This window comes from Populus euphratica, unplaced genomic scaffold, assembly GCF_000495115.2.
Source record: "Populus euphratica unplaced genomic scaffold, PopEup_1.0 scaffold115.1, whole genome shotgun sequence".
NCBI classification, from domain to species: Eukaryota; Viridiplantae; Streptophyta; class Magnoliopsida; order Malpighiales; family Salicaceae; genus Populus; species Populus euphratica.
Window position 1 is genome coordinate 187,066 of NW_011500006.1, and position 24,607 is coordinate 211,672.

General features: G+C 33.3%; 2 protein-coding genes across 2 annotated transcripts in view; one reads left to right on the forward strand and one right to left on the reverse strand.

Moving 5' to 3' along the window:
• Window positions 1-3,796, reverse strand: part of LOC105141183 (hippocampus abundant transcript-like protein 1) — an 18,043-nt gene extending 14,247 nt beyond the window's left edge. Inside the window, exons 1-2 of the mRNA XM_011048328.1 lie at window positions 3,379-3,796; window positions 2,215-2,326 (exon numbers count right to left, since the gene is read on the reverse strand). Coding sequence (XP_011046630.1) covers window positions 2,215-2,326; window positions 3,379-3,543 — 277 coding nt within the window. The 5' untranslated portion in view covers window positions 3,544-3,796. The remainder of the gene's footprint in view (window positions 1-2,214; window positions 2,327-3,378) is intronic.
• Window positions 3,797-21,449: 17,653 nt separating this feature from the next.
• LOC105141184 (Tetratricopeptide repeat (TPR)-like superfamily protein) lies at window positions 21,450-24,179 on the forward strand. Its single transcript, XM_011048329.1, has one exon. It carries the CDS (start codon window positions 21,622-21,624, stop codon window positions 24,022-24,024), a length of 2,403 nt encoding a protein of 800 aa, XP_011046631.1. The 5' UTR covers window positions 21,450-21,621; the 3' UTR covers window positions 24,025-24,179.
• The last annotated feature ends 428 nt before the right edge of the window (window positions 24,180-24,607 follow it).

Sequence of the window (24,607 nt, forward strand, 5' to 3'; positions counted from 1 at the left end):
TTAATATACATGTTAATGATTTTTTATTTTTAAAAAATTATTTTTAACATTAGCACATCAAAATGATTTGAAAACACTAAAAGCATATTAATTTGAAGTAAATAAAAAAATTTAATTTTTTTCAAAATAACTTTTAAAACACATATAACATAGGCATGAAGAGGATTCTTTAATTAGGATTTACATTACTACAATCTTTATATTTACCGATGAAATTTTTGGTCGGTATTTGCACTATCATTTCATTAGTAATTAATTTACTAACAAAATTACTGACGAAAATGATCCGTCAGAAAATCCTTCTCGGTAATTTTTTGTCCATCGGTAATAAAAAATTATTTTACCGATGAAAAAAGCATTCAACAAAAAAATTATCCGCTTCATTCCATCGGTAATTATTTAAAAATATTTTAAAAAAATCTATTTTAAAAAATTATAAAATAATTAAATTAATATAAATCAACACTATGTAATACTTGAAAAAAAGAAAGAGAAAATTAGCTCAAACAAATTTTCAACAAATAAATAACAAGAAAAAATAAATTCAACTAAAAAAATTCATATGAAAAAGATAAAGTTGCACTTGCTAAAAATTTAAAAATCCTATAAATAAATCATCTAAAAATTAATCTCATATGGAAAAAAAAAAATCTACAACACCATTCTTATAATTATTAAGAAAAAAATTAAAAACAAAATAAAAAATAGTGAAAATAAAAACTAAAAAAAAATCTTACCTCAATGTAGTTGCAAATGAAGTTAAGAAGAGAATCAATGTAGTTGCAAATGAAGCTAAGAAGAGAAAAAAAAACATAAATTATATTAATTGAAAAAAACTAAGAAGAAAAAAGAAGGTGAAAAATACATACTTGAGCATGAAGGAGAATAAAAGGAGTTAAGGAGAAAAAAAAATAGAAAAAAAGAGAAAAGAAAGAAATGAATATTGATATTTTTTACATATATGAAAGAAGAAAGGAAAGAAGAAGAAGAAGAAAAAAAGAACCTGATTTATTGTGAAATTAGGGGTTTCAAAATTTTTATTTAGGTGTTTTAATTTAATAAAAAGTTTTTAGAAATCGTCAAATATCACTGACGGCTTTTCAATCCATCGATGATTCTGTTTATAATATTTAATTTAAATTTTCAATGTAACCGATTTTTTTAGAAATCCGTCGAATAACACTCTTTTGTCTCTAAAAAACAATAATTAATAATACAATTGAACAGTGAACAATTCTATAGTTTTTTGAAAAATATCAATTAAATTTTTGTTGGTGATTTCATCTATAATTAACATAATGAACAATATTAATATTTTATCAATGAAATTACTGATGAATTTTACAGACAAACTAAAAAACAATAATTAATAATACAATTGAACAGTGAACAATTCTATAGTTTTTTGAAAAATATCGATGAAATTTTTGTTGGTGATTTCATCTCTAATTAACACAATGAACAATATTAATATTTTATCAATGAAATTACTGATGAATTTTACAGACAAAATAAATCCGTTGGTAATTTTATTAGTAAAAAATAACACGTCATTATTTTTTTGGCCTTGTTAAATTTTTTTTTCACTATAATTCTCTCGATATATACTATATATGATATATACTATACATTGAGAGTGTATTCATGATAAATTCGTTGGTAATTTTATTAGTAAAAAATAACGTGTCATTATTTTTTTGGCCTTGTTAATTTTTTTTTTCATTATAATTCTCTCTATATATACTATACATTGAGAGTGTATTCATCAGTAAAATTTATTAATAAAAATATTTTTTTAAATATTTTTATTTTTATTTATTGATTTTCTGATAATTAATTTTTTTTAAAAAAAAACAGAGGAAAAACGGTAAGCAGAAACGCAAACATGAAAGCAGCGGGACATTTTGCCCATGATATGGACAACATCCTTGACAAGTTCAAGCTGATTTGATCGTGAAACGTCATGACAATGCAGTTACCTTTGAATCCAGTGCTAGTTAAATATGAGGTATTTTCAAGAAAAGACGCCCATTGAAAGTGGCCGCCATGCACGCGAATGATGCACTATCCACTCATGGTGTCGATAGTCAATGGGAGCCCTAATGTCCTAGGCACGATGAGTAGGACCATACATATCCTAGCACTTAGGGGGGAAGGCCAATAATAATTTACCGACAGATATGAAATCAAATGCACATATATAAAAGATATTACCTAAGGGAATAATGGAGAGAGTCATAGGAAGTGTGAGCAAGGCTTTCCTTCCATACTGGTCTGATAGATTTCCTATTAGCGGCATCATCACAACTGTCCCCAGTCCGATGATCTGCAAAAACCCACTCGCTGATTAGTTAACTGCATTTTACTTCTCCCTGTTGCCCACTTTCATTTGAGTACTGGATTCCTTGGAATAGTACTGAAGCAAATACATTCACGGCATCAATGGTGATAAATTAGAAGTGCCGTCAATTATTAGTCCATGGACTCTTTCACTTATAACCCCAAAGTCTTATTTCTTGTTATAGTAGTTGGTTGTGATGAGAATGCAGCAGGACCCATCAGGCGTTTAAAAAACTTGGCGTATATTACACATCTTAGCGTTTAGACAGAGAGCATACAAAAATATTTTTTAAGAATAAAAATAAATAGAACACGCTATTTACACCGAAACAATTGTCCTAGCCTGGATGATTAATTCTCTGAAGAAACCCAACCATTTTATGGTAGGTCCTTTAATTTTTTGGATCGACCAGTTAGTGCGAAACCTTCCAGGAAAAAAGATCATGATATTGTTGGTTCTTATGCGTGCGATATGGACACATGGCCATCAACATCTCTCTAGGTAAGTTTGAATGGTAGGTTGAACAAAATGGGTGGAGCAGAACGGAGAGTGCTGAAGAGGGGACTCTCCATTGAAGAGTTGCAGCCAGCTAAATAAAATACTCCATCTATCTACGTGTCCATGCTTGGTCTACATTTACATAGAAATTAAGTTTACAGGGATACAATTATATATACAGGGCACTTGGATGTATAGCACGGGATGTTTTTCAATAAGAAAAGTCCACAGAAAACCACCCGAACCCTTTTTGTATGTTTATTTAGTTTATATAGATAGTTAATTCTCTTGTGTGATAAATTAAAAGGCTTAATTCTCTTGTGTGATAATTAAAAGGCACATGGGCATGCATTAATCGTTTTCCAGTGAAGAAAATGGGTTCATGGGGAATATTTCGGACACCTTTTGGTTCTGTTATAGCTAGTCATCATGTAAACCATGCAAAGAAATTCATAATCAATAACCCTAGAGAAGATCCATACCTTAATAAGAAGAAAAAGTGAAGAGAAAGATGAAGGAGAATAAAGGAATTAACATACAGCTTGCTGGAAACCGGAGAGGTAAATCGCAAGAGAGCACTCATCTTTTCCAGGACAAACTGCTACCATGGTGACATCGGTTATGGCCGGGATCACCATTAAACTAGCAAAGCTGGAGAGGAATACTGTCACAAGAAGGTGGCTCAGTTCTGTTAGCTTCTCCATATCCTTCTTTTCTAAGAAAATCCAGCAGCCCTGGTACTCCTTTTCTCTTCTGTTACAACACTCAGTACTAGGCGCTATTCTCTAGAAGAACTTGCTTGGCACCCTCGAAAAGAGTAAACATTAATTTTGGAGAAAAAAAGGTGCCTGTCTGTGTAATGTACTACATGTAGTTTGCTTTAGCTTTTACCTCTTTATGGAGGGGGAGGGTAGTCTCCTGGTCCTTTTCCATTAGTGATTTTAACGGAAAGAGTTTCAAAGAAAAGGAAAAGATCAGTGACGGTAGATTGATTCAAATTTCATGTGGAGGTGGATGGTCGTGGATACATGGGAGGACGGAAAGTATGGACAAAGTGATATTAAAAGGACAAATCTTGAAAGGAGAGTGAAGGATATGGACAATATAGTTATTAATGGAGTCGAACACCTTAGAGAAGAGAAGAACGATATCCATCAGCCAATTACATGCATCCTTGGGTACCGTTTAGCTGTGCAAGGACGATTTTTCTAATCACTTTATTTGGATGAATACTTTTTGTTTTTCTAACAAACAAATAAAATAATTAAAAACCAAAATTTCTTTGCATTCCATTAATAATATGTACACGATCGTCACCATCAAAATAAAAAATAAAAAAGTGGACAACTGATCAATTAACATTTATAAAATGAGAAGGTTTTCATTTTAAACAGAGAAAAAAAAAGTGCTACGAACCATTTAATTCAAAAATTTAATTAAAATATAATTTATATTATTTATTTTAAATGAAAATTTTTTAATTTAAAAACGTGTTCAAGCTCATATTTTTTTATATTTAATTTTTATTAAATAAATAAGGATTATGAGATTTAAACTTGTAATTATTTAGTGTTGAAGAATTACTTTAAAAAAATTAAATTTTTAAATAAAATTATAAAATGTAATTTAGAAAACCAATAACTACCATAATCCCTTCCATAAATTGGCCAAAGTGTATTAAAGAAGGAATGTTGGCTTGTGATGAAGATGGTTAATGAAGTATGACGTGTGCTCTTAGGGACCTGATGGCTTGGTAGGGTTGAATTTTGCAGGATGTAATGTTTCTTCTTGTTGAAATACAGATAGATTTTTTTTTCCCATTAAAATCAATGAAATTGTCTCCTGTCGTAAATGAGATTTAAATATGAGCAGAAGGTCACTGTCAAGCTATTGATTTTTCATCCTCTACCAAAAGATTTTGTTTTTTTGTTTTTGAGAACATATAATCTGCCAACTCATTTAGGGAACCTTCACGGTCTGCAGTGTATAAATCAACCTTCAAAACCAGCACGGTATGGCTCATGGGTGGATTGGATGATCTATCCACCAGGGCATGTTTTTTTTTTAAAAAAAAAATATTGATTTGATTAAATTCAGGTTAAGCAGCGCATTTTTTTTTTTTAAAATATTGATTTGATTAAATTCAGGTTAATTTGAATTTGAATTCATCAAACCCGGATAAACCCTATAATTTTTTTATATTTTTATTGTTTTTAAAGCCATTAAAAGGACATGATGATCCCAGAATTTACCTAAAATTAACCTAGATAAACCTGGTGTGGTGTGGCAAGTATGCTTACAGGTCACATGCGGAGGCCCTGACGGCCCAAAGCAACACTAGGGAACTTGTTCACCGGGTGCTCCCGTAACCGGTAAATCATTAGGCACCCAAATGCAACCGTGACTTCAGGCCCAACCACCCTGCCTTCGGCTGTTGCAGGTGACCTAGGTTAGTTCAAGGCGAGGTGAGCTAATATATTAAGCTCAACTTATAATCAGTGGCATATTGGACATGTGCAAAGGGAATCACTACTGCAGATCAAGTATAAATCTCAAGCCTAATTCTAACTAGACGAACCTTTTCAACTTAACTATGTTTAGACTACGTGAGAGACTTCCCCATGTCTGTTTCATTTCAGGCCTGGGCTAAACAAATGAAGAGGAGACAAGGGGCACGCTACTTATCCATTTAAGAGGTGGTAACCAAGTGATAAAAATTTGGGATCAAGGGATTTGTTTTCTCTGTAGTTTCAGGTTCGAGTCCTTAGTTCTTAAGAATGTTTTTATGTAACTTCATTATCCACTTAAGAATGTTTTTACGTAACTTGATGTAACTTGAGATTATAAATTTATTTTTTAATGATTAAAAGTTAGAATTATTTTAAAAATATTAAAAATTTATATAATTATTAATTTTAAAATTTATATAATTAATAGAGGTATACGAAAACTATACTGAATATTTATAATAATAATAAAAGAAAGTTTTGATGGGTGGTGTTCCTGCATGTTTTGTATGTGCCTTTTTATTACCTCACTATTCACTAACCCTACAAAAAACATCCTTTCCCCTGGCAATACTGCAACGTTGTTTTGGACATACACGCTTCGTGATACACATAAATTATATCAAATATTTATAATAGTAACAAAAAAAAAGTGTTTGATGGGTGGTGTTCCTGCATGTTTTGTATGTGCCTTTTTATTACCTCACTATTCACTAACCCTACAAAAAACATCCTTTCCCCTGGCAATACTGCAACGTTGTTTTGGACATACACGCTTCGTCCCTTTTGGTGTCTCTCATGCTCACAGAGTCTAAACAAAGACAACGTTTGAAGATATTCCTCATGATCTGACAGGTCCAAAGCATACCATCAAGAATCTTTTTGTTTTTGAATCAGAATATGAAACTTCATTTGTTACAATAAAACCCACATGAGACGAGCATCTGCAACTATAACTGAGCACCCAACAGCTTTTGCGGTGCAGTCTGCCGGAAAAAAAAAAAAAAAAACCCGCAGAGAATCTCGTACCCTGCATGTAATACAGTGCAGTGGGATCCCAAATTACGCATAGTGGAGCATAACTTTAAAACCCTACTTAATGCTGGAAGTGGATTGAAACCTATGACAACACTTAATCATGTTTAAGTTAAAATAACATTCATTCACAAAACAAATAAAGAGAAAGAATAAAAGCATGTTTGACATTCAGTGCAAGAAAAGTTATAACAAATTCATTGTTCAATAAATAAATCCAATAATAAAATATCTAGAATTTTTATTTAATAATGAGACATCTAAGTCCTTAAGCCCAAGCTATCCAGCTTTCCCCTTGCTGTTGCGAGTTGCAATAGGTAAATTGTTGTGCTTTCCTTCAGGCTGGGCCACGGAGTTGCGCAATTCTCAACAGATGAGTCGCTGGGCTGTTAGGCTACACTTTAAGATGTGAGTTTTCAGATTTTTGAAAAAGATTGAGACCCGGTTTCAATAATAATTTATGTGTTTAAACTTTTCATTCCATTATTATTAACCCGAAATACTAAAATAATACAATTCACTAGCCAAAATTAAGTCCAAGAAAAGTTTTTAGAAGCCAAAATTAACTAGATGATTTTTTCCAAGCTACTAGAATTAAGACAAAATCTATGGAAATTTACACGAACTCTACTAAGAATTAGGCTCCTTGAGAAACTATTGAACACATCGATGTAGGGGTAGACATTGGGATGAAAAATTGTCATTTTGGATGATTCTTTGATTTTTCCCCCCTTTATTAGACTTTTTTTTTAATTCGAATATGCTTTACCCAATAAAAATAAAATTTATGATATCTTAAAAAATTTAAATAATTTAGAAATATAAATAATCAATTAATCTCTTAGTGTCTATTCTTGTAATTAAGATGATTAATAGCTGATATCTGGTAAGTTAAGGTGGCTGGTATTTATAATTTTTTTTTTAATAAATGTAGAAATTCTTAGGTGTTTAAGTAAATATCTTTGTAAATAAAAAAAGTACAATGATATTATAAAAAGATAAACTTTAAAAATATGTATACAGTATAAAATAAAAATTGTAAATCTGGAACTTGAAAAAGGATTCATAAAGTATTTTTAACTCATAAATCTTATCATTTTATGTAGTTAAAGAGTTGGAGAATCATTTTATTTTGATAGTATTAATAAAAAATAAATATATCTTATATATGTATTAATAAAATTGAAATATGATAGATCATTAAAATATTTTTTTATATATCTAAGGACATAGAGAGAGGAAAATTTAAAATATGTTAGGTTAGTAACTTGAGCTCTTCCCTCGTATTGGGCTAAGATATTGAGCTATTCTTTAAGGATGACCTCTTGATTTACTGGGCTACATGTTGTCTAAAACTATAAATTTTTAGTACTTTATAGGATTTTTAAATCTATTAAATCTAAACTTATTGGTAATAATTTGAATTGTTTATATATTTTTATTCTATTATTATTAACCAAAAAATATTAAAATAATACAATTAATTAGCCAAAATTAAGTCCAAGAAAAGTTTTTTAAAGACAAAATTAGGTCTAAAAAATCACAAGCTCGTTAATTCTTTAAAAATAGAAAAAATGTAAAATAAAATTCCAGTGATCCAGGTACTCTGAATTTCTTTTTCAAGAATTGGCTAGGATAGGCGGTCGTGTAGTTGTTAGCCACTGGCCCACGTAATTTTTAAATGCATTTTGGGTTGAGCATGTGCCTCCTGCCTGTTTATTCCCTCTCCAAGTCTAAAATCTAATGACCACATTCGTGGCAAAACTGCACATTGAAATAGTTTAATAAGAATGGCTGCCATCCAGATGCAATAAAAAGAATTAACGAGCTCATTGTTCAAACAAAGCTACTAGATTCACTGAACCATGTTCCTTGAAAGGCACATAAGCCTGAACCACCTCTAATGGATGATATGTTTCTTCTTTTCCTTGGCATGGCTATGTTGTGCTTTCTACTCACTCTCTGATGCACGTTGCTGTGTAAATTGATCAACTGTAACATGCATCTGATTTCGGTGCCCCCCACAAGCTGATCAAAACCCATTTCAACTAGAGCGTCCCCTACTTTGTTTCGAATATTATGTCAAAAGTAGATTGGATTAATTGCTAATTCAGGAGTTGAATTCCTAACTGACTAGGTAGCACTTATAGTTATAGCAAAGTACGAGAAGCAGCCTGAGAAATGACTGGGTTTAGGCGTGATGATGTTTTTCTTTCAGAGAGCTGAAGAACATCTTAGCTAGATAACAATTATTGGAATATGGACGTTAAGTTGGCTAGGAGAAGAAGAAGAATGATTGGACTGGCAATGGCAGGTTAGAAACAGCTCACCAATCGACGATCTTGCAATTCTAAGACCCCACCAGTACACCTACCCTATTCTCCTGTAGTAACTCTTGACCTTTCTTGTTAATTTGTTCGTGTTCTGTGCTGTGTTTTTTCAAGCGCTTGGTTCATTCAAGATTATAAAACACAGATCACCCCTTCATCTCATGGATACGCGTGGCTACTTCCAGCGCAATGTCAGGATTTGCATGTGAGGGGTCGGCGGACTTCGTTATGGTTTTTTTTTTTTTTTTTTATCATACAAGGATAAATAATTAATAGATCAAGAAATATTTCTTTTGATTGCTTCGAGTTGCAGGTCAACGAATCCTTTCTTTAAAATAGGAACCTCCAATCTCAAAGCAAAAGGCATTTGCAAGCAATGTGACCAGGCACTATGGTATTGTGGCTAACAAAGTCAAGACCTATCATTGGTTATGTCTGGATCTCATATATAGCCAGGTTCTGACAATCATTTTTAATTGACCGACTTTTAGATCTTAGTTTATCAAGGCTCATTGCCAGACGTTCCTATATAAGTCTTCATAGGTACAGGACTCGTTAATACATTCAAGCATATATCGATCTACGACGTGCAGGATTACTGGGAATTAAAGATGGAGCAGTACTTGAGAGTTTCAGAAGGGAAGGCTTCTCCGAAGAGAGATTTTCGAGCAGTATTAAGAGGGAGGAATCATCGGAGTCTGAAGAGCAATCTAATGGAGTCCATTGGACAAGTTAATGGCGGATGTGTTGTTTCACATTCCAATGAAAATGGGTTTGTGAGGATGAAGTTAGTGGTACGGAAGCAAGATTTAAAGCAAATGTTAGAGGTAATGAGAGGTGGCAAGAGCAATGCTAATCAAGCATCATATTCACCGGTATCATCCTTGTCCCTCGAACAACGTTTAAATCTTCTGAGGAGAAAGCATCTTTCAAGATCCAATTCAGCAAAGGGGAGTTGCCGGCGTTCTTGGACTCCTGCACTCCAAAGTATTCCTGAATAGCTTTTATATTTTTTTTTATTAACTGTGCCCTTGTAATAACTGTATCTGACATGTTAACATCTAGCAAGGTTTTTCATTACATTTTATGCCATTCAACCTTGTTTGTTACCTGGAGTAGTAAAACGGATTCCGTTCTCAATCCATGTAAGAAAAGATTTATTGTGCTTCCGCTAAATCCAAGTTCTGGTTGAATAAAATATATTGCTCGTCGAGGACATGAAACTGAAAAGGGAATTTGGCAGGAGTTTTTTTAAATCACTGAGGAATGGAGGTTTAATTTTGATCCGTGCCCATAGAAAGGAAACCAGGAAGTTTCCATACATAATGCAATTAGAGAAAAGTGGAAGAAAAATAAGATGTAGAACATCAGTGGAAGGAAGACAGCAAATGAAACCTGTGAATTCCTACCCCTTCTTGCTTAGATATGAACGGAATGGTATACTGATAAAAAAACAAGACTCTATGATGAGAAGGTAGGATACAGGATTACAAGGTAATCCATCCTCAGTTAAAATCAAGATAGGAAATCAAAAGAGTCCTCTGATTTTCCTCAGTGGCAGCTGAAGTAACTTTTCATTTAGGCTACCATAACGTACATACTCGATTCAGAGATCTTCATGATATTTTTCCTTCCTTTTCTTGTCATGGCAGATTGGCAGCGCATGCTTCCACATTTGCACTTGAATGCTTTAAATGGATGATAACTATCATCAAACTGAATACCATAATCCTGCAATAACAAACATTCTTGAATCCTGCCATATATCATCATAAAGTCTACAGATGCCAAATAAACTAGATGCCGTTCCTGCACAAAGCACTTCATAAAAATGGAGGGAGATTTTACCATGTCAACTCTTCCATCGGTCCAATCTCTCTAGTTGCGAAAAAGGCAGGCTGCAGGTCAAGCAGAAAAATATAAACAGTTGAGTCCTTGCGTCCACCGAATTACAAGATATGATTCTGTTCTACTGAGAAAAAAGAAAAGGCACTGAAAGGGGCTTGAGAATCTAGAGTCTCAAACTCTATAATAGTGATGATCCAGAGTCTCCACTTGCACAGGAATCTCACTCAAGTTAAAATCATAACATCTGACAAGACAAAAGAGTTTAACTAAGATATCCAAACTCATTCATGATAAAGACCTGGCTCCTAAATATTTTCTTTATCAAAAAGAGGCAAAGAAAGACAGCGACATGTACAGGAGGGCTATGGAAGTACCTGTGATTGATAAAACTGCCAATGTTTCCAAATTCCGTTGCATCCAAGCAAAGGGCCTCTTCACCTTCCAGTATCCTTTAGAGCCCCAGTCTGAATCCAGCAGCACTGGATGATAGGTCCCGATCAACAGCAGAAGCAATGCTAATGAATTCTGGCTTTCTTAGGGTGAAAGCTAAACCACAAGTGTTTTCAAAAGAAAAATGATTATACCTTTTCCTTTCTAATGGTACAATAAACAGTATTAAGCTTAACAAATCAGCTTTAACTCTAGAAAGTAACTAGCCTTATTTCTAGAGAAATACGTTGTAACAACTTTGAATAAGCAAAAATGCAAAACAACAACAAAGGAAAAATATAAAGGCTTATACTTGGTCTCACTCAAGCTGAAAACTTGGAATTTTTTTTAGGGATTCTTTCAGATCTTCTCAGCCTATTAATACTCCCCCCTCCAACAGGAACCTTGTCCTCAAGGTTTAGAGAAGGAAACTAATTATGTAATAGAGTGGTGTCCTCCTAGGTAACATCTTCAGCAGACAACTGCTTCTACTTAACCAAACTCTCTTCTCGAAATTTATCTTCATATTTAATCCAACATGTATCGAGGATCTTCTCTGGTGTTATAAAAATTGTTCCTTCAACTGTAATTGGTGGGAGCTTTAAGGTAACCTGTAAAGGACCCCTAATATATTTCCTTAAGAGAGAAACATGAAAAACATAGTGGATCCTTGTGCTTGATGGTAATTATAATCAGTATGCAACATTGCCAATCTTCTTCTCATTGCGATAAAGGTCGTATAACTTGCTGGCAAGTTTCTGATGAACTCATTTGAAGGCGGTTTGTTGGCGATAAGGATGTAACTTTAGGAGAACCATATCACCTACTTGAAATTCTACAAAGCGCTTTGATTTGTTCGCTGTTTGTTTCATTCAATTAGTTTCTCTATCCAAATACATCTTCAAGTGCTAGAATAATTCATCCTGATGTAAGAGACTTTGATCTACTTCATTGACTCAAGATAACCCATCCGAATACAGAGGAATGGAAGGAGGAAGCTGACCATACAAGGCTCGGAAAGGCATTAACTCCATTGAGTTGTGGTAGGTAGTATTATATCAGAATTTTGTCCAAGGTAAATAACTACACCATTTTCATGACCATTGATGGAAAAACAGTGGAGGTATTGTTCAATACAGTAATTCAAAATTTTTGTTTGTCCATCGGTCTACGAGTGGTAGGCAGAGATCAGTTTAAACTTGGTTCCTAACATCATGAAGAATTCTTGCTAAAATTTACTGATAAAGATAGGATCGCGATCACTAATAATTGATTTTGGCATACTATGGAGTTTGACAATATCTTCTATAAAGTGTTCAGTTACAGTCTTTACAGAAAATGGATGGGACAAAGTAACAAAATAGGCATACTTATTGAGTTTGTCTACAAACACCAAGAGACTATCTTTGTCGTGAGAAGATGGAAGGCCTTCAATAAAATCCAAACTAATATCATCCCACACTTGACAAGGAATGGGTAGTGGCTGAAGTAATCCTGCTAGAGCAAGAGTTTTAGTTTTGGTTCTTTGGCATACTTCACACTGCACAATATAATCCTATATGGACCGATATATGAAGGGCCAATAAAATTATTTAGCTAACTGTTTGAATGTTCTTAACACGCTAGAATGCCTTGTCATTTTGCTGTCATGAAATTCTTGTAGCAGCTGCTGTGGATGGCTTATGAAGCCACTACTCTTTGTTTATAAAAACATAGACCATTTTGTATCGAGTATTGGGATTTGTAATTGATCGATGACTCACTTGCTGTAAATATGGATCATTTTGTACTACTCTTTTCATGTCATCCCAAAGAGTGAACTATGGGACAAACAAAGGGTTAAGGAGATGGCTATCAACGCAGCGGGAGCGGGCATCAGTTACTAAGTTTTCATGTCTTGGTCTGTAGAGAATTTCATAGTCAGCCCAACAACTTTGTTACCCACTTTCATTGCTCTAAAGTAGCCGCATGCTGTTCCAGAAAATATTTGAGACTCCTGTGATCTATTTGAATGAAGAATATTCTACCCAAAAGATAAGGCCGCCATGTTCGAATTGCTTCAACAATTGCAATAATTTCTTTAGTGTAGATAGACCACGCTTATTTACTTATGCTTAAAGCATGACTCATTAATGCAATAGGACGACCATATTGAGTAAGGATAGCGCCAATTCCATCATCTAAAGCATTAATTTCAATAATGAAGGAGACATTAAAATTAGGCATGGCTAGAGTTAGGGTCGTTGTCATGACTTGCTTCAGTAGTTTAAATGCACCTTTTGCTTCTACAGTCCATCACAAGTTTCCCTTTTTGAGGAGATTGGTCAGGGACCGAGCCAAAAGTCCATAGTTCTGAACAAATTTCCTGTAATAACTTGCCAAGCTTAGAAATCTATGAACTCAGTAATATTAGTAGGTTGTGGCCAAGCTACCATGGCTTTAATATTTTTGTTGTCTACCTTTACCTCTTGGTGTGTCACAATATGACCCAAATATTCTAGTTCCTATTTGTCAAAATCACACTCGCTGGATTTGATAAAAAACTGATATTACCTCAATATATCTAATGTAATTCTGACATGTTTTATACATGATTCTCAAGTAGGACTATAAACAAGAATATCATTTAAAAAAAAATTGTATAAATTTACGAACACGAGGGTGAAATATAAAGTTGATAATGGCTTGGAAAGTGGATGGGGTATTACATAAAACAAAAAACATAACTATATATTCAAAATGGCTGTTGTGGGTTCTAATGGTATTTTTTAGAATATCAAGAGCATGAACTCGTGCCTAATGATACCCAGCTCTAAAATCTAGTTTAGTGAAATAAGCTACACCATATAACTCATCTAGCATATCATCTATGGTAGGTATGGGAAACTCATCTTTAATGATGGTTGAATTTAGTGTCTAGTAGTCTGTGTAAAATTGTCGAGTGCCATCTTTTTTCTTCACCAATAAAACTGGGGATGAGAATGGGCTGGTGCTTGATCGAATGACTCCCATGTTGAGCATTTCATTGACTTATTTGTCTATCTCTGTTTTTAAAAAATATGCATATCTATGTGGCCGCATATTGATAGGTTCAACGCCTTTTTTAAGGGTAATGTGATGATCAATGTTTATTAAGGGTGGTAGTATTATTGGTTTTTTGAACACATTTGTATAATCCTTCAAAATTTATTGCATGTTAGGATTGGTGTCTGCCCAGGTGATCTTCTTGATGGCTTGTAGATAGATGGCAAACAACATTTAACCTTGACACATTTCTTTAGTAACTGAGGCTAATGATGTTGCTTGAATGGGTTGGTTGATTCCTTTAATCTTCGTGTTTGTTTATCCCAATATAAATCCACGGTTAATTGTTTCTAATTACATACCACATAACCTAGCGGCTCTAGCCATTTGATGCTTAACACCATATTAAGTCCTACTAGAGCTAAATAATGTCTTGCACATTTACTTGTACCTCATTAAAACGACCCTAACAGAATAGTTGTTCTTCATTTATTATGTGAACAGCAAATGATTTTGTTAGTACCACTAGAAGTCACAATAATCTGGCTATTTTCTCACTCAAAAGATTATGAATGGATCCACTGTCAATCAACATCATCACGTGTTGAGACTCGATGATAGCTGCTACTTGCATGGTTTGAGGAGATGTCTAACTTGTTAGTGCATGCAATGAGATTTCTGGTTCAGCTTGATCTTCGAGGTTCTCTGTTATCTGTAACTCTTCATTTTCCATCTTGTATTTTACATGTTGGTACTCAAAAAGGAGCAGTTGAGGCCTTTGACACTTTTGTCCTAGGGTGAATTTATAATTGCAGTTGAAACATAGTCCTTGTGTTTTTTGTTTCTGCATTTCATCTCAACTCAATATCTTAGTTGTATTTGCTGGGGTAGGATGGTTCTCTAGAATGAAGGCAGTAGATACGCGGTTCAGCAGTATAGGTCGTGTGAACCTTTTTATTTTAACGATCTACTCATCTCTTATTTTTTGCTAAGTTGATGGCATCCTCTAATGTTCTGGGTTTGAACATTTAAATTACATCGATGATCTAAGATTTCAATCCTCCTATGAATATGCCGACAAGAGCCTTTTGTGTCCAACCTTGAACTCAATTGCTTAATCTTTCAAACTTTTTTTGGTAATCGCAAAGGGATCCTACCTGACAAACTCTAGATAGTGCTTCATCAAAATCTTCACAATCTATCGGTCCAAAACGAGCTAACAATTCTTCTTCAAAAAACTCTTAGGTCACCAATCAACCTTTCTTTTAGTACATTCGACACGTCCATTACCATCATTGGTTAGCTTCTTCTTCAAGGTGAAAAGATGCTAGAGATACCTTCGAATTATCATTTGTGCCTTGAAATTCAAAGAATTGAAATACCTTGCTAAGCCATTTCATTAGATCTTCTTTAGAGTATTTTGGAAATGCCAGTTTTGCCATAGTGGATGAGAAAATTTATCTGTTGCTATTATTCCCTTCTTGGATCGAGTGGAAAGATCCTTCTTATTGGTTATTGCTAGAAACTTCTTTAATTGACAAAAAAGCTTTTAATAGTTTATTGATAGTTTCCTTCAAATGGTGCAGTTTATCCGTTGCATCTAACTCCAGTCGTTGCATTCCATCTTGAACTCCACCAAGTCTACCTTTTAAAGCTTCTATCTTTCCTTTATTGGACGTCATTACTCATTCAAAGTTGTTAGTTACAATGTATACTAATGAGTTTTGGCTTTCTTAGGGTGAAAGCTAAACCACAAGTGTTTTCAAAAGAAAAATGATTATACCTTATTCCTTGCTAACATTCCAATAAATAGAGTTAAGCTTAACAAACCAGTTTTAACTCATGAAACTAACTAGCCTTATTTCAAGGAAAATACATTGTAAAAATTTTGAATGAGCAAAAATATAAAACAACAGCAAAGGAAAAATATAAAGGTTTATACTTGGTCTCACTCAAGCTGAAAACATGGGATTCTTCTTAGGGATTCTTTTAGATCTTCTCGGCCTATCCCTGGATAAGTATGCCTCTCTTTCTTAGCAACCCTTTCATTGTTTTGCTCATAAATTTTTTGATAGGTCATGATTTCGCCTACATACTCACCAACGAAAGTGCCTTTCTTCAAGGCATTCACCGATCAAACACCACACCCTCTCCCTTTCTCTTTAGTTGTTGCATATACATAGATGATACAAAACTTAGTATTAAATACACAAAAGGATGCTGTGAAGAAGAAAGAAAACATATTACAAATGGCTTATAATTGAACATGCTTAAGTATCTATCAGGAATTCACTTTGACCTGCAAAGAAACTTGTATCTTTCATTGGACAACGCGATTTCCACACCTTTTATTACATCCGCATTCACTCTAACACTCTTTTACAAATTTCCTAGTTAAAGGGCCCTTGCATCATTTTATTTTCCCAAGATTCTACTCCCGGTCATTCTATAATAGGCTGATCTCGCAGCAGTAAAAGTGTTTTCTTTTAGGATCCCAAGACACAGCTATGGCTTCATCCAAAAATTCTTCCTTAAGTAATTCCTCTAACATGTAAACAAAATCACCATTAGTTTCTGCAGCACATATACAAGGCAAGGCCTCAAAAGACAATCTTTTAAACATTGTGCACATCATTTATCTTCTGATATTCGAGTAATAGAAAGATCAACATGGTATTCTTTGTAAACTATGTTGTTTTTTATATGGATAGAATCTAGAAACTATAGTGAGTTGCTTTCATTCACTAGGTGAATTGGTATCTTATTGTATACACTAAAATTTCTACAGGTTTGGCCCATAACCTAAATCTTTCTGACCAAATAAATTGAATTTATTAAGGTTTAAGTTTAAGTTAAATTTGTTAGGTTTGTGACCAAATTAAATTAAAAATCCAGTACAAATATATTTTATAATTCTTATTGTAATATCATTCTAACTAAGGGTATCGTAAGTAATTTTTATATTAATGTTTTTAAAATACCTTTTAAAGGATATTTGAATAAAATTACACCTAACCTATCAATAAATAGACAATAAAGCCATCAAATCAAATATAGTAGGTAGAGATTAAAGACCAAACATAAATACTTGGAAGTTCTCTCAAAGAAATTAAAGTCCATCAAAGAAGAAAATGATCAAAGTCATTTCCTTCATCTAATTAAATCAATTTAAGATCTTATATGGTTAAAAATTTCAGGATCTTATGAATATCTTCTCATCCAAAAGAAGATCCATATTTGATCATTAATTAGAGGATTCATGCACGTGAAGAGAACCTTAAGAAAGCTTCTATTTTCTTTTTAAATCAAGTTTATTATTGTAATTTTGGCACCATTTGTAGTGTATTTTTAATATGTAAAATTTTATATGTATAAGTTTCTGACATGCTCGGTAGGATCCTTTCTTAATCTCATCTATCGAGTCAATAAATTTGTTACCTAAATACGAAATACGAAGCATATAAATAATTTTCCAATCAATTCTCAAGGTGCTGGAGTGGATACCTTACAAGCCATTCGCCTAAGGACTTAGCCTAGAAAGTTCAAGTTGGTCTCTCCACTAAGAAAATTCTTTAAAAGAGAAAAAAAAAAAAAGCACATTCCTTAAAATATAAGTTTGGAAACTTTCCTTTTTCAAGATTTGTAAGAAGGGATCAAGCTTCCACTATATGACTCAAATTCAAGCATGTGATCAAAGTCTAGATCTCATTTTATAACTTTTTCTAAACAAAGATGAGGAGATTACCCATTCCTATTTGACTCTTAAATGAAATGCAAGTCATGATCACTAAGACATCATTTTCTAAGGATTATGCCTATCAAATGTCTCTTAAAATAAACAAATAAAAAAGATCCATTAAGGAAATGGATAGTCAAATCGATATATTGATAGATTAATTAGAAAAACAAAGTCCACATGCTAAAATCACCCAAAAGAATGAATATCCATCTAGGAATAATGTTCATTAAGATCCTTTACAAAGCCAAGATATTCTTGAAGAGCAACATGATCGAACAATAATATTAAATGCCCTTAAAGATATTGCTAGATAATCAATAGGCTCAGTTACTCTCTAACAACTGTAGCATATAATTGCTGATATTATTTATGTTTAGTATATAGGTTATCTTTATTCTTCTTTACGTATGACAAGCTATACACTAAGCATGTCAATAATATAAGGATGCCACAAAAACTATCAACCTTCAAAGTTCTAACAATTTAAAGGTAAAGATAATCTGAAGCAACATATTGATCATTTTATTAAGACTTGTAATAATGTAAAAACCTATGGAGACTTAATGGTGAAGCAATTTATCCAATCCTTAAAAAGAGTTTTCTTTGATGTATACATTGAGATTTATACTAGAAAGATAGATAGTATAGTCAAAACCAATTAGAGTGACTTGACTAATTTCTATAATACCCAGTGAATTATAAGCTTGCTAGAACTTGCTTGTACTAAGTAAAGAAAAATAAAAGCTAGTCTTGGATTACATTGAAAAATAGAGGCACTTAGTATTTAACTATAAGAAGAAGATAAGTAAAGTCTTCTTTGTAAACATTTGTGTCTATGTAATGCAATAAGAGTTGTTATATAGCCTTCAAGAAAACATGTCGTTCACTTTTAAATAGCTCCCCACAAGAGCACATGACTTGAAAATCCAAATAGCAAGGCATAGAAGCTACTTTCCAAGTGATCCTTATGATAAGAAGGAGGAAAAAAGCTTGTAAAATCAAAGGAAGTTATGGTTGTCTTCATGACACCTATAAAGGTTTCTAAGTAACAAACCAAATCAAAATCAAAGATTGAATAAAATTTACAGAAAAAATAAATTCATGAAAAAAAGAAATCCACTTTAAAACAATTGTAAGAAAAAGAATATCCTTTTTTTATCCTAAAGTTTCAGGTATTTTAGATCAATTCTAGAACAAAGTTTGATCGAATTTTTTATACATAAAAGGCTTGACGAAGTTGATTTGGTTGATCATCTGAAGTATTGCAAATATCACCGAATAATTAGTCATCCTATTGAGAAATGTCTTGTCCTTAAAGATTTGATAATTCATATAGATAATGAAAGAAATATCCAACTTGAAGGAGGAGAAGAAACCACAAGTACAAATATGATAATGGTTTTCTTTGAACATTTTAATCTTATTCTTGTCTTAAGCTTACTTTACAAAAAAAAAAATTATCATCGATGCTAATGATTCAACTAATCATCTATCATAAAAAACACTTTTTATTTAATTCAAAGTGGTCATGACAAAAGATTTTAAAGATCTAAATCTTCCTCAGAATTTAAAGATGAAGTTAGATATGGATGTTCTATATTTTTTTATAAAAAAGAAAAAAAATATATAAAAGATATGCTTTCTTAAATGTTATTGAAGAAAGTTTCATAAAAGTGGAACCAACCAAATAGAGATCCTCTAATGACATGCCCATATATGAGCATGATGATGAAGGCTTGATCATGGTAAGAAGGCAAAGAATACATGATTTAGGCTATCAAACTTTATCTAAGATAGCTCTACCTTAAAAGATGATTGAAAAGAAGGTGAGGTAGTTAAGACTAAAACGCGAACAAATCATAAAAAAGGAGGCTCATTAATATCTCATCCAAGGAAGGAGTTGGGTATTACAACAAGAAATCTTTTCACCCTTAGAGAGTATTTTCCAAAAATATTTATTTTTCAAGATAAAATTGCCACTGTCAATATTAAAACTATCGGGCAAGAAGAAAAAGTAGTAGCTGCAGAAGAATGTTCTCCAAAGAAAAGCTAGTCCTAAAAAATATAATGGATCCAATTATGAGAAGAATTATCTTGAAATTGGAGAATATTCCATCGAAAACAAGTTTGTTAAAGGTAGTAAATCTCCCTATAAAGACTTGATTGACTCTTGCCTCTAAGTTTTTTCCTAATCCTAAAAAGTTTGAAGATTATTCTTAAAGGTTGATAATGTAACCAATGTTGATTGTTTAGCAACAACTTCATTCCTAGATAAGGACTTGCACCTTGGAGCAAAACCACATAATAGACTATTGTATATAAGTGGGTATGTCTAAGACCAAAGAATTAGATGCGTCTTGATTGATAATGAATTAGTAATTAACATCATGTTAGTTCATATGATGAAAAAGATTAGCATATCTCTAAAAGAAATATCCAAGATAAGGATGGTGATCCGAAACTTTAACAAAACAGCGTGTCATTAGAAATATTCATATCAAGATTGAGATTGAAGAGATGAACTCTTCAATACTTTGCCATATTTTTTAGGCAAATACTTCATTTGACTTACTCTTAGCAAGAACTTGATTACACAAGAATGATGTGGTTCCATCAACATAGCATAAATAATTTAAATATAGTTATAATGATGAAGTCAAGTGTATTTAAAAAAAAAACATTCTTTGTTGATGAATTATTTTATACAGATATCAGGTTTTATTTTAGAGAGGACAAAAAGCTAAAACTAGGAGCCATAATCTAATAATCAATTATCATTTGTATAATAATTTAATGTTGCATAAAATCTTAACTAAATAAATCCAATTAATAACAACTATTCCAAATTTGACAAATTATACATCATTTTTTTTCAATTCAAAATTACTCAATTTAAATTAATATAATTCAAAATTACTCCATTTAAATTAATATCATTTAATTTTTATCAATTTTATAAAATATCAATTTCCCTAACATTTCTAACTTAACAAATTGACAAAATATTATTGATACTTATTAATTAACTCATCATTTTTTCATATATAACACACCCAAAGTTACAAAATCAAGTTCAATGTTATCAAATTACAAAAAAATTCAATTTTTTTTTTCAAATCACAATCAAATCCTAATATACAAATCATATTTTAATTTTTTATAAAAATATTGCAAAACACTTAAATATACTAGAAAACTACAAATATCACACAAAAATATCAATAAATTAACCTAGAATATAAGGTATGTTTGCTTACTTGGTGTAAGCAATATTTAAAAAAAAAAGTAAATAATGATAAAAAATGTTAAAGTGATCAAATTTGTGATGACCTAGAGTTCTATTTTACAATTTTCAAGTAATGTTTTTTGTTCGAGTAAACTTGACTTGCGAGATTCAGTGGTGGGTTCTGCATTTCAGATGATGCATGCAGTGATTATTTTTATGACATTTATTGGGTAACAATCAAAGGAATTTCCCCAAATTTATGTGCCTTCGTCTATGGAGACCTATGTTATACAGAGTAGGGAGGACGAAGTGCTAACAAGCACCATCATTTTGTGACTAAGGTCAATGGGCCTTGTACCTGGCAAGTCTTGTTTTGGTGTTCAAGATCACTCATGGATCTTTGCCCATAATAAAGAATAATAGAAAAGGGTCCAAGTCGACAGGTATCATGTGCCCTTGAACTAAAGTCAAAGTCTGTGCCAATATTAAATCTGTTTTCATATCTTAGTGGCCTGAACCATAACAGAATTAACAGACCATCATCTGTCCCGCCAAAAAAAGGTTGGAAAAAAAATGGAAGAGCAGCCCATGATTCTTTAGCAGCTGATTTTTCTCTCTACAACACTCAGAGTTCTACTACAAAAATGGCTTCAGCCCTCATTCACTGCTCTCTCTACAACGCCTACAAAAAGGCCTCTCCAGAGCAAAACAAACCACCAAAAACAACACAATTCAAGCGAAAAACCACAAGAAAATCACCCTTTATCAAGAGAGCCCAATCAAAGACTTCATTGAGACTTCTGGTGCGTCCCAACGATCTCAATATCACAAGGGATCTCTGTGGCTTTGTAGAATCTGGCTTAATGGGCAATGCACTCGATATGTTTGAGAAAATGAACCACTCGGATACTTTTATATGGAATGTTATTATTAGAGGGTATACTAATAATGGGTTGTTTCAAGAAGCTATTGATTTTTATAATAGGATGGAATGTGAAGGGATTAGAAGTGATAATTTTACTTTTCCATTTGTGATCAAAGCTTGTGGTGAGTTGTTGGCCTTGATTGTAGGGCAAAAGGTTCATGGGAAGTTGATTAAAATTGGTTTGGATTTAGATGTTTATGTTTGTAATTTCCTTATTGACATGTATTTAAAGATTGGATTTATTAAGCTTGCGGAGAAGGTGTTTGATGAAATGCCTGTGAGGGACCTGGTTTCTTGGAATTCTATGGTTAGCGGCTATCAAATAGATGGTGATGGATTGAACTCGTTGATGTGTTTTAAAGAAATGCTGTGGTTAGGAAATAAGGCTGATAGGTTTGGTATGATTAGTGCTTTGGGTGCTTGTTCTATTGAGCATTGTTTACGAAGTGGAATGGAAATTCATTGCCAAGTGATTAGAAGTGAGCTTGAATTGGACATTATGGTACAGACTTCTCTTATTGATATGTATGGTAAGTGTGGTAAGGTGGATTATGCTGAGAGGGTATTTAACAGGATTTATTCCAAAAATATTGTGGCTTGGAATGCTATGATCGGTGGGTATGCTTTAAATAATTATTTTTTTGAGTCTTTTGCTTGCCTGAAAAGGATGCAAGAGGATGATAAAGTGATTCCAGATGCTATTACGATGATAAACCTGCTCCCTTCTTGTTCACAATCAGGAGCTCTCGTGGAAGGTAAATCTATCCATGGGTTTGCCATTAGAAAAATGTTTCTTCCTTATTTAGTCTTGGAAACTGCTTTAGTTGATATGTATGGAAAATGCGGCGAGTTGAAACTGGCAGAGCATGTGTTTAATCAAATGAATGAAAAGAACATGGTATCATGGAACACCATGGTTGCTGCTTATGTACAGAATGAGCAGTACAAAGAGGCTTTGAAAATGTTTCAACACATTTTGAATGAGCCTCTTAAACCAGACGCTATTACTATGGCAAGCGTCCTGCCTGCCGTTGCTGAATTAGCCTCAAGGAGTGAGGGTAAGCAGATTCATGCTTATATCATGAAATTAGGGCTTGGTTCAAATACTTCCATTTCAAATGCAATTGTTTACATGTATGCAAAATGTGGTGATCTCCAGACAGCAAGAGAATTTTTTGATGGTATGGTATGTAAGGATGTAGTTTCATGGAACACAGTGATCATGGCTTATGCTATTCATGGGTTCGGAAGAACTTCCATCCAGTTTTTCTCTGAAATGAGGGGAAAGGGTTTCAAACCCAATGGGAGCACTTTTGTTTCTCTGTTAACAGCCTGCAGCATTTCTGGCCTGATTGACGAAGGCTGGGGTTTCTTTAATTCAATGAAAGTGGAATATGGCATTGATCCAGGAATAGAGCATTATGGTTGTATGCTAGATCTCCTTGGTCGCAAGGGAAATCTTGATGAAGCAAAGTGTTTCATTGAAGAAATGCCTTTGGTCCCTACAGCCAGGATATGGGGTTCCTTACTAGCTGCAAGTAGGAACCACAACGATGTAGTCTTAGCTGAACTAGCAGCTAGGCATATATTATCTCTTAAGCACGACAATACGGGTTGCTATGTACTACTCTCTAATATGTATGCTGAAGCTGGAAGATGGGAAGATGTAGATCGGATTAAATATCTTATGAAGGAACAAGGACTGGTGAAGACAGTTGGGTGTAGCATGATTGATATCAATGGTAGAAGTGAGAGTTTCATCAATCAAGACAGGTCCCATGCCCATACAAACTTGATTTATGATGTGTTGGATATTCTACTGAAGAAGATAGGGGAAGACATCTATCTTCATTCCATCACCAAGTTCAGACCACTAGAAGTGGTCAAGAAACGAGGGAACTTGCCAGAATATCACAGCGTCAAACTAGCTATCTGCTTCGGCTTGATCTCTACAGCAATCGGAAACCCTGTTATTGTCAGGAAAAACACTAGAATATGTGAAGATTGCCATAGAGCTGCAAAGAAGATTTCACAGGTTACCAAAAGAGAGATTGTAGTCGGGGATACCAAAGTATTTCACCACTTCCGGGATGGATGTTGTTCGTGTAGAGATTATTGGTGAGGCAGCTGTTACTGTAAAAACGAAATGATGAATTAAAGCACCCCCTAGATTTGCTGTACAGTCCTAATGAAGCATGTGTAGATGTCAACACTATGTATCGCTTACGGTTGTAAATTTCACAGGATCAAAGGAAATAATTAATGATTTCTTCCTACTCTGAATTCTTTTATCATTTTGAATTGTGAATTGGGATTGATCGCAAAAAAACCCAAGCATTCCATAGCAAAAATACGCAAGGGAAATACGTCAGTGATGATGACAAAATTCATATCCATTTTCACTTGGAACTTGATGAAACTACTAGCATTGCCACCCAGGCATTCATATTCGTATTATGTGCGTAGGCATCCTTCTTTCTCAATATTAATTTTGAGTGTTCAAATACATGAAACTAGCTCGTTAAATCAGAGGCAAAAATATCAGCTCAGATTTCAACGACGACCTAACAAGAAGCCATGAATCAGCAAATGTTGGGAATCTTCAGTCAAATTTGATGACGAAAGAGTACATAACCCGAGGTGTGAAGCTGCCAACCAAGCTCTGTCCAAAGAACTGAAATAATTGAATTGAATTAATCTACTCT

Coding starts and splice junctions, on each gene's coding strand:
- LOC105141184 (XM_011048329.1), top strand. CDS start 21,622: ATGGCTTCAGCCCTCATTCACTGCTCTCTCTACAACGCCTACAAAAAG.